The sequence below is a fragment of the Halichoeres trimaculatus genome, unplaced genomic scaffold (assembly GCF_033239565.1).
Source record: "Halichoeres trimaculatus isolate MK-OKI-2021-1 unplaced genomic scaffold, fHalTri1.1 fHalTri1_scaffold_6, whole genome shotgun sequence".
NCBI classification, from domain to species: domain Eukaryota; kingdom Metazoa; phylum Chordata; class Actinopteri; order Labriformes; family Labridae; genus Halichoeres; species Halichoeres trimaculatus.
In genome coordinates, this window is record NW_027437184.1 from 3,384,327 (window position 1) to 3,400,871 (window position 16,545).

The 16,545-nt window shown below is 39.0% G+C and overlaps 1 protein-coding gene across 4 annotated transcripts in view; it reads left to right on the top strand.

Annotated features, from left to right (window-relative positions):
* The window catches only part of cadm1a (cell adhesion molecule 1a), a 659,871-nt gene that overhangs the window by 558,176 nt on the left and 85,150 nt on the right, over nt 1-16,545 (top strand). For all 4 annotated transcript variants that reach the window (XM_074671829.1, XM_074671830.1, XM_074671831.1 and 1 more), the window contains exon 7: nt 5,603-5,699. In XM_074671829.1, the coding sequence (XP_074527930.1) occupies nt 5,603-5,699 (97 nt within the window). The remainder of the gene's footprint in view (nt 1-5,602; nt 5,700-16,545) is intronic.

Here is a 16,545-nt window from a genome sequence, read left to right on the forward strand (position 1 = left end):
CCTGGCGTCCTTCATGTTCACTGCTCCGAGATGACAAGGTCAGATGACGTTGTGAGGAAAAGTTGCTGGATGCCATGTATCGCCTGGAGTGGAGAGAAAACCAAAGAGTTGCTGTCTAACCCGTGCATGCCCACTGAGCAGAAGACCTGGCTTTGCGCCCATCTGCTGTCCATCACCCAGACTGAGCGCCGGACGCTGACAGGGTGTGATTTAGACAGATGGATGGCCAGACACGTGTTGTTTGTTGCCGAGAAGGTCGGACAGCAGTGTGAAACTCCACCCCCGGCTTTGAAACCGTAACTCAGAGTCGAGCCCTTTGTTCTGCAGCCTGATTAAAAATGCAGGCACCAAACTGTGCATTAAGGCCATAAAACAGAATAATTTACATCACAAATGGAAAACTGTAATTACAGCATTGTGACTCAGCATTCTGCCTCATATCAGGCTGAACTTGAGAAGTATTTATCTCCAGCGTGAGACGGAGGGAAACTTCAGCAACAAATCACTTTGGAGTAAACAAGTTGGGACACGATGTGCTAAAGGCGTTCATGTGCATAGAGCTTATATACTGAGGGCTTCACAAATGTTTTAACACCTAAACTCTTCTTATCTTATCTTTGCTCACAAGTTGAAACATTAGGGCTGTGTATCTTCTGCATACTTGCATCCCAGATTGTAAAATGCTAAGGCTAACATTAAAGACACAGGTTGGGAAAGTATGGACTAACAAAACTTTTACTTCTGGTTTCCAGCAGGGCCGGCGTTATGGGTGGGCTCAACTGTCCCAGGCCCACCCTACTTTCTGAAACCCACCCTAAACTTTTCTTGGGAGAAAAAATCAACTAAAACAAACAAAAATAGTGTTAAAGGAATTATGTAAAATGTTGTTACTTTACTATCATTTTGTTATTATAAGATTCCCTTCTTTATAAAATTAGCTGAGTGTAGCTATCTTTAGCCTGTTGTAAAAGAAAAAAGTAAACCTAGTTTTGAAACCTTCAGCTTCATGTTATGCCAGTAGGACTTGTTTTTTTTATTTATTTACTTAAATTATTTGTGATTAATGTTGCTGCCTTCACAGCCTATAATAAAGGAAAGATGAGGCGTAAAAGTAGTAAAAGTTATCTAGTAACTTTTGTCATTTAAGGCCCACCCAAAATTGTTTTTGCCCACACCAAAATCCTGGCTTCGTCCCTGGTCTCCAGGACTCAAACCCTGAATCTCTTGGTGGAGTAATCGCACTCTGTCCCGAAGTTTTTACAACTTCAAAAGCAAGTGTGACACATTTGTCCAGGATGCGAGAAATTAGTGTCCGTTCTGCCCCAAGGAGCTCCTGTGATCTCCTTGCCAGTTGCCCTGTTTCCACCAAGCAGTCCGGTTTGGATCAGTACAATTTGGTCAGGTTAGCATAGAATAGAATAGAATATAAAAGAAAAAAAATCTAACTCAGGAGGAGTCACAGCAGCAACCAAGAAACACAAGTACGAAAGTGTATAGAAAGTGCAAAAAGCTCCATAAGAAAATAGATGATGACAGCTTGTCCATCATTGTCCAGTTCAGCCAGCCTCCACCTCCACAGGGTCCAGGACTGAGCTTCTTCAGCAGTCTGTTCAGTCTCTGTCTCCTGGATCCTGTCTGCTCACAGCAGGTGAAGCTCCTCAAATGTGGCGTTGGTGTCTGCTGTTAGCTCTGTTAGCCATGTCTGTGAATAGCATGATGCTACTCTGCCCTCTGGTATTTCCTCTGTTGCTGGGTTAGCACAGCTAGCTCGTCCATCTTATTAGAGATAGATCTTACGTTCCCAATAACGATGGATGGAAGGACAGGTCCATGTCGTCACTTCTTAGCTCACACCTGAGAACCAGCACGTTGTCCTCACCTCCTTCTCCTCACCTTTTGGGAAACATCTGGCCTTGCACCAGTTAGCATTGACATGCTACAGGCTGCTAACTGCTGATTTCACATGTAAACAATTTGGCCATGGTGACATGTAGGATCTCCAGACAAACACAGGAGACAAGTAGTAAAAATATCACTAAAGACAAAACCAGTTTGGTGTCCGCGACGGGGTGATCCGGGACATTATGGGTCCTCCTAGGTTCCAACCCAAAACTCCAAGCCATTACAGACTCTTTGCTTTGTTAGAGGCGGAGCTTCTTGGGCTATGCTGCAACATCCTGAAGAAGAATTGTACATATCTAAATTTGTTGAAGGCAAGTTCAGCTGCTTGTGCAAGCTGTACGTTGGGTTAATGATAGTCTGACAAGTTTTCCCAACATTTTATCAAACTTTGGGCATAATATTTTTGAAAACTGCTCTAATGATATCTGAGAAGATGATTTATGTATTTACCTGAGACTGTTCAGCTTTAATAACCCAAACCAAGGTTGGTTAAATCCTGATGTGCTGTAGTTTGTTGATGTTTCATTGCTAACTCTTCATTCGTGTATTTCTTGAGACCTTTTTCTGGTGAATAAACACACTTCATTTACCCATAGGTAATTTTTAAGCAGGTTGTAAGCCAGTGAAGGACTTCAGTGTTATTTTTTTTCCTCTTGTTGTAGCCTCAGCTTCACTACATTGAAACACATCGTGTCACACAGATGACACATTGAATAAAACATTAACTTTCTGTTCAGAGCAAAGTATCGCCCCTCATACCCAGACGAGAGAGTGTTTTGATGAAACCAGCGATGATAAACAGAACAGGAAAAAGTATGAACCCCACAGTTTCAGCGACCGTCAAAGCCCCCCGCTAGTTTGTCAAAATAACACAATCCCATTTCTGTCCAGCGGCCTCGGCTCTTCAGCTGTGCATCTGTGGCGTATTCATCAGGTTACGTCTCCAGATGTTCTCGAGGCTACTCGTGTGCAGGCTGTGTAAGCTGCTGATCATTTCCAAAAGCTTTGGTTTGTGTTTTGGTGTTCAGCTGATTTAAAATTCAATCAATAAAAAGCCCAAGGTGGACCCAACACTGCTGAAGAATGAACTTATTCAACGGAAGAGCAGATCGAGATCAGGTCGAGGTGGAGGGAGTAATTTCAGGCAGATGGAAAGAAAACGATCCGTACAAGGTTCGTTCAGTGAGTAGCTTCATAGTTTTAAAAATAAAGTTATGTATCAGCGCGTTGACCTTTCTCCGCCTGGCTCTTTCTCTCCTATATTTGTTCAGTGATGTCAGGGGAAGATCATTATAACTAATGTGTACATTCTGTTCTGCTTCTGCCTTAATACTTAGGGAGCATTTAAGTCATCATGAAGATCAGCTTCCTGTATGTTCTAATTGATTAAATCTGTGAAAGCAGCGCTGGAAAATAAATAGCTCGTTAGAAAATGTCATTTCTGAAATGAGTGGAGCACAGAGCTCAACACTGGAGTAAATCTGTTATACAGCAAAGGCAGCAAATAGAATTACCCTTTTTGACTGCTGTTAAGCATATTTTTCCATCTGTTGAATAACAGCAAATGTCCATACATAGTTTTTAGGTAAATAAACATGTCAGGCAGCATTAAGGAATGATGAGAAACAAAGTTCACAGTAAAATATTTAGGGTTAGAAATGATCAAGCTTTTGGTCTGCTTAAGCATTTTTTCTTTGTTTGTTTTTTCAAAAGTGTCTGTCAATATGTTTCTGTCATAGACTAGATGATGAGTAGACATTGTTTCCCTGATATCACCCATCTGTTTCTGAAGAGTTCTGAAGAGTTTTGAAGCAAAACGACCAACACGGAAATGGGATGGGCTTTTGTTTTTGGCTTGGTGTGTTTGTCTCAACCAGATTTTAAGACTTCTGTGTTGTCTCACATTCTTTTAGGATACCACTTGGTTTCTATACATAGTCAGTTAGTAGTTAGTAAAACATTTGTTCTCTAAGAAAGGCTTTTAAATGATGAATATTTCCAGTTGCAATGATTTGTTGGATTTTACAAGTTATTTCCATACTTAAAGGTACAGTCTGCAGGAATTTCTGTTATTTGTCAGTAATGCAAATTAAAAATGGGCTCCTCCTCCTTGGATCAGTGCCAGCAGCAGCACACACCTCCAGCCTCCGACCATGACTACATGAACACACTCACGAGCTCAGCAACAACCTATAGCATCATGTTTCTACATGGGAGAGACTGGAGAGCCGTGCCCCTGTCTTAGTCTTAGTTCAAATTCTTTATGTGGGGACCTTAAGCAGATATAAGATTAAAATGTGATTAATTAGATCAATTAATAACAAATCCTGTACATAATTTTGATTATTTTTTAATCTCCTGACAGCACTATTTACCACATTATGGCTGATGAATGTACTTAAGAGTAGTGTCCACAAAAAAACATCATCTAACCAAAATAAACAGGATTTTGTGGTTTAAACTTGTGTATGAGAATATTCAATGATTTAGTCTTCTACCAAAATCTGTTTAGCTTGAAAAGTGTTGCGTCTGATGTTGAATATTGATGTGATTAAAATGCGATTAATCACGATTAATTAATTACAAATGGCATAATTAATTCGATTAATTTTTTTAATCAAGTCCCACCACTAGTTTTTTTTTCTCTGTGCTATGTCCACTATCGTAGCTGCTCTGATTAGCTTCTTCCACTCGCTTATCAACACACAAAGTCACTTCTACACTGGGAATGCTGTGATTGGCTGAGGTAACCATACCTATTTTCTGCCCCTAAACATCTTGACACTACCAAAACATCAACATACAGCCAGAGGAGGAGGATCGAGACAGGCACAGACACTGACACACATGTATAGAGGCCCAAAGTGATGATTAAGCAGGATTATTCCTGTAAAAGTTGACATTTTATTTTTTTGAAAATCCTGCAGACTAATGGCATGTTGAGAAACTCTTTGAAGTACAGGATTACAAACAATCTGAGCAGATCTCTTGGCCTCGTCTTCCTTAAAGTTGCCTGGCTTGGAGTTGCCTCACATTTATAAAGTGAGCACTGTTGACTTCCTGCACCCTTCTTTGTATTTTCTACATTCTAAAATAGTGTTTGCCTGACTCCCTGCACCTTTCATGCTTAGCTTGGAGGTTGTTGCTAAAACTTGACTTGTCAACTGAACTGTCTGGGACATCTTTAGCCCCAAACATACCATTAAAAACTATGCTCTTATATGTTTTTTTTTTGTTTTTTTTTGCTTTAAAATCTTTTTTCTTGATCATTATGATTAGTTGTATAAGAACAGAGTTTTTATAAAGATATAACATTTTGAAACCACAGATTTTTTTTTTCTAACTACTGTTACTACTTGTCAGTCTTCTGGAACTTGACGTCTTTCTTTCTGCAAACTGCTGCACCTCAGAGAATAAATCATCACATACACATTTAAACATATTCTGAAGTGAGTGTGATTTTTTTTCTCACTTTCACAGCCAACTTTGAAACTGACACATGTGACACATTTTATGAGTGATGTTCTGCTCCAGAAAAGTCATGCTGTGTTTGTCTGTTCTTATTTAGCCCAAGCATCATGTCTGCACCCAGCACTACGTCTGCGTCTGCTTCTTCTTCTTCTCCGTAGGAATTGAACATAAGGTGAAGATGAATAATGCACTTCCAACTTTGATTCCTTGTCTCTTTTTCTCCTTTCAGACAAACCAGAGGTGAAGATCGTGGTTGAATTTCCTCAGGGTCTGACCAGGGAAGGGGAGAACCTGGAGCTGACGTGTCAGGCCAAAGGCAAACCCCAGTAAGACCCATGAACAAACACACAAACACCAATATCCTTCATCAGCTTTGCTTTGTGCTGAATCACATTCAGTCAATACTATAGGAAGAAATGCATGCAGAAAATACTGTTTAGATACATAAATTATGCACATGAGTAAATTCAACCTACAGTTTTAGCATTTAGACGTTGAACTCTTTAACCACCTGCTGCTGCCTTTGAGATATTTGCAAATATAAGACTATAAAAACCTGCATTAGCTTCACAAACATATTCACCAACAGCAGTGGCTCTTGTTGTTTTAATTTTAGTGTCTTTTACTTTTAAATACCCACCGTAAAAAAAACAGTGAATGTACATTACACAAAAAAGAATGGAACCAAACAACACAGCTAAAACTCTGGTTAAAAGAATCAGGAAAAGTAGTCCCAGAAAAAAAAGTTAGAGAAATACCATGTTCTATTAATATCTACAAGTTGTGAAATCTTTGTCGGAAGAAGTTTTTCTTTACTATCTCAGAGCTGGATTAGTCCCTGAAAACTGCAGGACATCATCCGTTTGTCTTTTCCGTTTGTTTATTTATTCAGTATTTCTGTATTAAGGAACATGAATAAGTAACACCCAGCTGCTCTGAGACTTTCTGCAGCTTCATATCGGAGGCCCCTTGAGTGTTCAGTATGTGGTATTCTTCACTTGTTTCACTGAGTAAGACTGCACAGACACTGCAGGCAAAAATATCCTCCATGTCTTTATATAGCAACAAACTACAAGTCTACATTTGTTTATTTATTTATTTCAGGCTGGTAATACTGAAAACATGACAGATCGATGTCAAAACAGTCCAAGAATTATAAATTAAACCAGTTTAAAGGGACTGAATGTAAAGGAGGAACAAACCTGTTGCAGTTTTAAAGATGCTATGAGGAGGATCTGTTTTAATCGGAGTGCAGTGCCACCTTCTGGCCTGGAGTCTCCTCACACTGTTGTGAAGATGTGACTTTTAACCAGACGTGTGTTTGTTTTGAAACAACTTTTTACCAGATGCAGGCAAAGTAAGGTAATTTTCAGTACAGTTACGTAGCACCGTTGTTTTAAACGTGACAACAAGCAAATGTAAGTTTGTACTGTACGTCAGTAGCGCTATATACTATATACTATATGTAGCGCTACTGACAGCCCGGTGCTGTGAGACATGTCTGTAATGTGTAACATTAGTAAATCCTGGTTATGTCCTGCCAGTCATCTACCAATCAGAGCTAACGTAACCTCACTCTTCATTTTATTGAAAGACTCTCAAGTTTGAACAGACCACTGCAGAATAACTACTGACTGTGGGTTGGAATCAACATTAGCATGAAAAGTTTAGCCCTTTTAGCCTTTAGCTCGTGCTCTTTAGCTCGTGTCCTTTTTCTGTCTGACAGCTAGGCTCCAGTGTCCACCATCACTACAAAATTAATCACAGAAATAGTTTTCAGCAGAGAAAAACTAAATGTTGACCACCCATTTCAGTTCCTTGTGATATGGGGGTCAGTTTCCACCCTCGAGATCCTGTCAGTTAAAATCAACATTGTGGATGCTATAGATTAAGAGTTTTATTTGAGCTATAGACGTTAAAGAGACAACATAACCGTTTTCTAGGGCTCTGGAGTCCCCCAGGGATCAATCTTCGGTCCTCTTCTTTTTTCACAGTTTATATGTTGCAGCTTGTTTTGGCTGTATAAGTCATGATCCTGGTATCTACCTAGGAACAATATTATGTTTAAGAGCCATGCTCATAATCTACATGCATGGGACTTGGCTTTTAGTGTGTCTTCAATCTTTCTGTCCTCATTCCTCACCTGAAAAAAGGGACAGAGATTCTGCTTTGGGGCCAGTGTCTGCACTCTAAGCGTTGATCTGATGGAGAAACAGGAGGTCTGGGTGTGAGCACTTGTCCTTAGGACATAGCCAGTCTTGATGTCACAATAAGACTTGTGGCTGGATCACTCTAATAGACCTCCGCTGGATACATAATCACTTAATTGAACAGCGGCTTTTCTTTCTTCAGGTCTTTCAAAGGAGCGATGTGAAACTGGCCTGTAATTATGAAACACATCGGAATAACTGTGGTATTTTGAGCAGGTACTTAATTAGTACTCCTTTCAGAGTGGAGGATGGAGCAGAAAGGAGCATTAATGATAGTGAGCAGAGCGGGTCTTAATATCCAACAGGAAGACAGCTGAATAGGCAGGGTGTTTTTGGGTGATGGGTGCTAATTTTCTGAAGGTATCTTGGGAGATTTTGTGCCAAGGAGAGAGTACATTGACGGACTCGAGGTACCGGATGTGCACAGTGAAACTCAACTCAGTAATTAAAGTTAAAAGATTGTTTTGGAACACCGAGCTAAGCACAGGGAACACTCCTCAAGTCATCACGCTGCGGTGTCAAAATGAACTCACTGTGACCTTTATCAGAGCGTCTTCATCAGTTGTTTGAAATGTCTGGCGATAGCACCCGGCTGCTTGTGTTTGGAACTCATTAGAGTAAAATCCAACATGTCTAATCTGTGAACCAAATAGTTGTCATGTTTAGATGACAGGTCTTTGTAATACAAGATGTAATGGAGTGCAAATGAAGCAAATAGGGCACTCGGGGGTGACTCCGGGAGCGAAAGCTTCCGGCAACAGACCTGCTGAACTATCCAAACATCAATACAGTCGGTGCTGCCGGAATTAATCATAATAGATTGTTGACAATGTAGTTCAAATATGAACAGAACAAAATAATCATTTGATGGAGATGGAGTTATGAATATTGCATCAGTCAGTGATGTGGATGAGTTGCAGGTGTGGCTTTGCTGGAGGTCTGAAAGAAAGTTCTCTGTGAAACAGTTTTTCCTGGAAATGGAGGAAGTAGAGAAAAAGCTCACTGAATGTCCTTTAACATCTTTACAATAGTAAAAAAGTAACAGAAAATTACGAAACGTTCGAGAAAGCATACTTATACCCTAACCCGTACAACCAGACTGAAGTGCTAATTTAACCCAATGATTGGGTTTCTTTTGGCACCTAAACAGGGTTTTTAGAGAGGTGGTCAACCCAGTAAGCAATGCTTCTAAGTTTCACTGCCTAATACGGTGTATCTCATTCAATTTTGGTGTGAAGACTCATTTAGAAAACTTCCATCTTGCCTCTGTTCCTTTCTGTAGAGCAGCTCCACTGGGTACCAGCTACGATCCTCTAACTTGCTGCTCTGTTTTGTTTTAAACTAGTTAATTGTGTTGTGTCATTTTATATGTACCGTGACTCTGTACGGCTGCTAATTTTGGCCAAGTCTCTCTGGTAAAAGAGATTTTTTTTTTATCTCAATGAGACTTCCTGGTTAAATAAAGTTTGAAAAATAAAAAAATGAATACAAAAAAAAAATCCCTCCCTGTAACCGTCCTTTTCAAGTGTTACCATCACTGCTCACGTATACATGCGTCCATTACGTTGGCATTGGTGTTGCTGTTGGCAACTGTGGAGGAGGTCTTGCTAATGTACCGCTTGCAATTAAAGACAAAAAAAGAGGCAGCATTGTACAAGGCTGTGGTCGGTGAGGTTTTTAAATACATCAGGAAAAGTTCTGACGTTGTTATTTATTCTTTGTGTCTTACTAAAGCTACGTATCAGGTAGTAACAGCAACACTGCCCCCACAGTTTCCAGTGGTACTGCTCTGTTTGATCCGTATGTGTAAGCAGGAAAGGTACAGAATTATGGACAAAAAGAACGCAGAGCATGGACGGAGACTTGGTCCAAATCCAGATCTGTATGTAATACTGAGCATAAATGGGTCTTAATTCAACTCCCCCTCCTTGTTCTCTTCATAGAGAAGCTTGTCTTGGTGATTCATCGTGTCATGACTTTGGTGCAGTTTTAGGACACAACTTGGCACACTCGTCTGTTTTCACTGGAAAGTAGCATCAACTTAATATATAGCAACTAGGGACAAATTGACTTCTTTTGGCATTTTGAAGACTTTTGGAGACTGGGACATAACAGGTGTCACAGTCTCAGGGAATGCTGTCATTTAGCAGACGCTTTTGTCCAAAGGGATGTACAACACAAGCAAGAATTTAGATAGAAGGGAAAACCTTAATTGGTGCGACAGGAGTGCAACGAGTTATTTGGCAAGTGCAAGAAAAAGTGTTTTTGTTGTTGTTGCTCATGTAGAATAATGTAGCCATAACTGACCACAATCAATCGCTGCAACAATATACTTCAACCTTCAACAACATTGAATAATCAGTGATAAATATTCATTAAGATCTGGGTCTGAGACCTTCTGGCTCATTCTCCCCTGAGGACAAAGAGGAGAAGGCTCAGATTAAGGCTTTAAGTGTTCCCTGAACAGATGAGTTTTCAGACATCGCTTAAAGTAGAAAGGGACTCTGTGGATCGTATAGAGTGGTAATTCATGCCTACATTTGAGAACAGAGGAGAAGAGTCTGGCTAGAGATTTGGAGCCACTCTGGGCAGGAAGTCAATGGCATCATTTAGTGATTGCTACTATTCTTTCTGAGGAGTTGATAAAACGAGAGTGATGTTGGCCTGAGGACATGGAGCCAGGCAGAGCTGGCTGAAGTCACACAGGTCTCTGATTACTACTCATTATGGCAGAGGTTCATTCTGCATATAAAGATGGTGTTTATTTGTTAATATTATGAATAAATTTCAATTGTGAAAATCAAAATCTTTTTTTTGTATCGACTGTAGAAAGTTTAAATAAAACACCAATAATTTACTGATATCAGCTGCACAGCACTGGAGCTTATTTTTCCACTTTAAACCCAGCACTAAAAACATGTGTAAAGGCTCAGCTGTGGAAGTCCAATGAAACCGGTTTTCACTTTTAAGAGTTTGCAGCAGATTTCAATGCCAGCCCAGTTTCATGAAGGAGACGGGTATCACATTATTCATTGACAGATTCAAAAACCCTCCAACAGCATCAAGCTGCCAAAATAAACTTTTTTCAAAGCAAAGTAGTCAGAAACAAAAAGAATCTGTTTGACTTTTTAATAGTTAATGAAAAGTTAGTTTCTACATTACTATGAGCCTATGGATGGAGGAGAACGGCTCCTTCTGAGGGTGAAGACGGACAGTGTGAGGCCTCTTTGGTCTTAACACCTTTGGCTGTTGTTGGAATCTGTTGTAAAGTTTATGAATGAAAGTTTTAAAAACAGCATGAATGAAGGTATTCAGAGTCTTTGCCGAGCCTGAAAGGCCTGAAAGTTTGATTGTCAAAGTTCTCCAGTCAAGTAGAGTTGAGTGAAATTATGAGACAGAGTGACTCAGACAGTTGAAACCTTGGTTTTGTAGAAGTCTGAGTGAATGTTTTTGTAAGATCACGTAATCACTGTAATACTTCACTCATTTTCTTAGTTTTTCTTTTTTGGTGACACGGTAACACTTTACTTTAGAGGTCCACAAATTTCATCAAACTTAGGTAATAATTAGACAAAGTTTTTTCTTATTTCTTTGAAAAATAATGTCCAAATTTATTGTTGGAAGGAAGTCGCAATTGGTAGGTACCTGTTTTTTCCAGTTTCTTTGAAATTTGCTCCAAATACCAAGGTAAGAAGGTGACGATTAGCAAATAATTTATTTGAATGTTTTTAGAAGTATTTAAAAGAAGCAGGTGATAAATAGCTGCTTAGTTCTTGAAAACAGAAGTTAGCTTTATTGTTTCCTCTGATATTTACCATTGAAATGTTCAGTTAATGATTCAATTTTCCAATAAGCAGTTGACACTTAGCTATTTGTTATTTAATTTCACCGAGTTCTTTACCATACCATACCATACCAGCTTTATTTATAGAGCACTTTTAAAAACAACCACAGCTGTAAACAAAGTGCTGTACAGGTAGTTCAAAATAAAATTATAAAAACAGATAAGAAAAAACAGACAGATAAAAGAATACACAGTAAAAACAACTAAGAGCAAATAAAAACGGATAAAAGGGAATAAAAGAAAATAAAAGGGAATAAGACTGGGCAAAGAAACTAAGCTTGCCAAGGTCAAAAGCCAAAGAATAAAAAAGGGTTTTAAGACGATTTTTTAAAAGTGTACAGTGAATGGGCCTCTTTAATGTTCAGGGGATAACTGTTCCACAATCGAGAAGCAACATTAAATAAGACTCCGTCCCCTCTGAGCTTCTTCCTGGGCCTCGGTACCTGCTGGAGCAGCTGGTCCGCTGACCTGAGGGACCGAGAGGGCGAGTAGGGCTGAAGAAGCTCAGAGAGGTAAGGCGGGGCAAGACCATTTAAACATTCAAAAACAAACATAAGAATTTTTAAAATCAACTCTAAAAGTCACAGGCAGCCAGAGAAGTGAAGCCGGTACCGGGCCGATGTGCTCTCTTTTGCGTGTACCAGTTTAAAGTTGTACAGCGGCAGTTTGGACCAGACAGTTCGGACATAAAAGATTTGACCTTTGCCAACCGCCTTAAGTGATAAAAACAAAACTTAACAACAGTTTTAATTTGGCTGTCTAGTTTAAAAGCAGTGGCCAACTTAAAACCCAGATTGGAAACAGTTGATTTAAAAATATACCATCAGACTTTAGTACCCAGTTTGTTGATCTGCATAATTGAGATCACATGCAGAATGATAAACTTTATGATTAGGCTGATAATGTTTGACATGATACAACTGAAGGCTTCAGATGTAATATTCACCCAGAGTGGGGTTGGAAATCAGACTTACCTGATGGTGATAGACACTGTGAGTACAGGCGCACTGCAAAACACAATCTGGACAAAGGTTATGAGCTAATTTTCACCAAATTCTCATGAAATTTCTAGGGCTGCAACAATTGGTTGACATAATCGACTTGTCGACTCCAAAAAATTAATCCAAGTAATTTTTAATAGTTGACAAGTCGTATTATTGTTTTTATTGTTGTTGTTACAAAGTGAAATCAGATACCAGGGGGTAATGCTCATCTGTAACTTCAATTCACTGCATGAGGCACCATGTCAATAGATACTGTTATGGGAAAAGATCACTCAGTTCATACATGAGGAATATTAATTGGGAAAATCTCTGTGCCTCGTAGGCGATGCACGCTGACGGAGGCTCTGCATCTCCGGCTTGGACAGCCCGACAGCCCGTGCTGTTTGGTGTCTCATAACGTGATTTAGAGAGTCTTCTTCGCTGTCCGACAATTTTCCAGGATCTGAGTCAAAACTCCCCTAACTTTTTAAAAGAGAGGACATTTATCTGATGGAGCTCTCACTCTTAAGCTCACACTGCAGCGGTAACACTCAGCGGGGAGGAGGAGGGCGGAGTGCGCATGAGCAAAGTGGAAGTAGCGCATGTAGAGAAACAAAACTTAACACAACACGTTTTCATGGAGAGCTGAGAGAGAGTCCGGCGGGATCATACAGAGAGCAAAGCAAACCCCAATAAGCAAATAAACATTAGAAAACAAGCCCAAAGTCACTAACAAGCGGTCTTGCCAACCAACACTGCGAACAACAACTTTATTTTCTTGTTACCTGCTTCATTCATTTTGATATTTATTTTTTATTTATTTATTTATTTATTTATTTATTTGTATTGTACCAATAAAGACAAACATGACACAGGGCTGACCAATCAGAGGTGAGAACCTAACTCTGAGTAAATGCAGTGAAAATGCAACACACAGGTTGAATTTCAAAGGTCTGCACATTTTAAATATTGAAACACAAAATAATCGTGATTAATCGATTAATCGAAAAAATAACCAATAGATTAATCAACATAAAAAATAATCATTAGTTGCAGCCCTAGAAATTTCGGAGGTAATTTTAAATAATTTTTTTTTTTGTGTCTAATTATTACCTAAGTGTGATGAAATTTGCGGACCTTGTGTCACATTCTGTTCGACTTTGTGTTTTTACCTCGACTGGCTGTACAGATCTTAAACTCATGGCTCATTCCTCTGCTCAGCTCCACAGATTATGGTTGTGTTATGGGTTTGCGAAGCTAAACCAATGCAGGACATAAAAATGTTCTTTTTCTAAAAGTTTAAATCTGTGTGTGTCTTAATAAAGTTTGACGTAAAGGAACACACACACACTAACTCTGCACTTCACACTCCCCCTCCCCACTGCCCCCCCTGCAGTTTTCATACTTGGCACAGAGACAAGCTCACTACCCGTATTCATTTTATAAAGATGAAAACACAATCAATACAGTGAGCCGGGAATTGGAAGTCATTTTCATTAGAGCTGCTGAGAGTTGTGCAGTCATTACCAGCAGATAGCACAGGGGGCCGCGGCTGCCGGCGGCCATTTGTATTCCACACGCCTGCCCTTCCTCTCTCCTTGCAGCCCAATCTCAGCTCTGTGGTCTGTCTCTGTCTGCCTCCCTTCCACCTATAGAAACGACTTTTTATGGGTCATGACTCCCACCCCATCTGAGGAAGACTCTTCTTTATATGTTTCTTGTTTATTCACATCTCATCTCACGCGAGGAACACTTGTAATAGACACGGCTTTCTCTCTGCTGCAAGTCGTCCACCACAGCCATTAAATGCACCTGTGGTTTGTTTGTTTGTTTTTGCTACAGAGCTCCGACTGCTATCTCATATTTTCCTTTCCCGGATTTTTCGCCTTCTTCTTCTTCTTCTTTTTTTTTTTTCCCCCTTCTTCCATTTGCGTGCTCCCACCACACCAGATGTTTTCAAATGGAGGGAAACAAGTTAAAACAGCACAACAAAGCGCAACAAGAGAGACCATCAGCACACGCTCAGGGGAAATAACAATAGCTGGCAGTGGCCATTGGAAGTTGCAGCAGCAAAATAGAGGTGTTTTGTCTCTTTCGTTTCTCTTCACCCTTGGTGGCTCGGAGAGCTCGGAGCTCATTGTCATAAAAATGGAATCTGTCACCCTGTTATAAACCTCAGTCAAGGTAGAAAAGAGAACAAACGCAGACGCTTGGTAGGCGCCCACCTACACAGCCGCGCTCAGGAGTGTGTGAGCGTGGAAAGGCTGCAATTTGAAGACAAAGCTGCTGCACAGTTATTGTTTGCTTTTAGCCTGACACAAAGGGAGGAATGTCAAATTAATGTGTTGTTTTTAATGTCCCCGCTCCCTTTCATAAGGCTTTCTTTTAGGAAAACAGTTGCCAGAAAATTAATTAAGAGACTTTTCTCTTTTTTTTTGTTTAAAGACTGTTTACTAAAGAAGGAGCAGCTCTCGTGTTGTCATTTAATAAACTATTTAATAGATTTGTACAATGTTAAAAGAGACAGCTCCCAGTTTAAAGCATGCATGCCATCACGTTGTGGGTTTTTTGTCTGAATTTAGAAAATTTTCTTGGTAGCTTGAGATTATTTAGACATCCCTGAACAAGTTAAAAGGCGTGAAACACTGAATTAACATTAAAAACGAAAAGAAATATGAAGGGAGCTGTGTTTGTTGTGACTAAGGTTGAAAACTGACTTATTGCAATAAAACAAATCATCTCACTTAACTACATTTGGACTCTGTGTAGGCCTCTTATCCAAAGCTTAAGCTTTGTACATCAACAGAAACTCCCCTCTTAAAGCTGATGTCTTTAAATGAATAAAATTATCAAGATGTGAAAATGTGGGAGTTCAAGGAAAAGATGAGATTTAAGTTATGAAATGGTGCAGAAAAGTAGTTCAGAATTCAGGACAAGGAAACATTGGGGCCAAAAATGTTGTTTCTGGGTCCAAATAGTCAGAATATAAAAAGCAATCCTGATCAAATCTGGATACTGATCCTGCCATAAAAAACATCATGACATATTTCCTCCATATCGCCCCCTAATGGAGAACATGTTCCTTGGTCAGCAGCAGTTTGTTGATGTTTCTGCAGACCTGACCTCTGATCATCTAGGGCAGAGAGACAACGATGTTTGAGAATCACTTAGAAACTAATGTTTTGTTTGTGTTTTTACAAAAATTGCTAAAAGAAATATAAAACATAGAGTATTCATGTGTTCATAAATATGTCAGAGACACTCAAACTTGGTCAGTGTCACAGAATCAAAACTTTTAAAACATATATTAAAAGTCATTTTATTCATTGGCTTTTAACCTAATTTTTTTTTATGTTTTCTTTTATGTCTGTCTATTTTTATCTTTTGTATTTACCTACCTGCACAGCACTTTGTTTACAGCTTTGGTTGTTTTAAAAGTGCTTTATAAATAGAAGTTGGTATGGTCCTCTTTCAGGAAGGTTTGGACACCTCTTATTAAAAGTTTTTAAAAGCCAAACCAAAATGACTGCCAACTGCACCTGGGTGAAAGATAAATAAATGAGAATCTGTGCAAAGAAAAAAAAAAGGTTAACGTGAATGTGATTTTATCAGTCTACTACACTGTAAAAAATTTGATTTGATTTGTCTTTATTTAATTCTGTCAAAATATAAAACATTTAAATAAAAATAATAGAAATTAAACATATGAATGAAAAGGGAAGCAGACAGTAGAAAGGTTCTCGTTATGTCTGCCCCAAATCATCTAGTGCAAAATTAAAGAGCTGCAGATCAACAAACCATATTACTCTTTTTCTTACCCCCCTCCCTCAAAAAAAAAAAAATAGTAATAATTATTTAAAAAAATATAATAATAAATATCCATAAAAGATCTCTGTGCAGACTTCCCCTAATTTCCACAAAAAGTAACTTTTATCCCAACACTTATCTCTTTATTTTATCTAACTTTTAATAATATTTTCAAAGGAATAGTGCAATATTTTTGATAATTTGGTGTATTTTTCCAGATTATTCCATAAGACTATTCCTCTTACTGTAACATACTGTTCCTTTAACTTGGTTCTGAATCTTATTTTTCTTTCACATTTCAGATTCTTTTAAATTATAACAGCCTTCT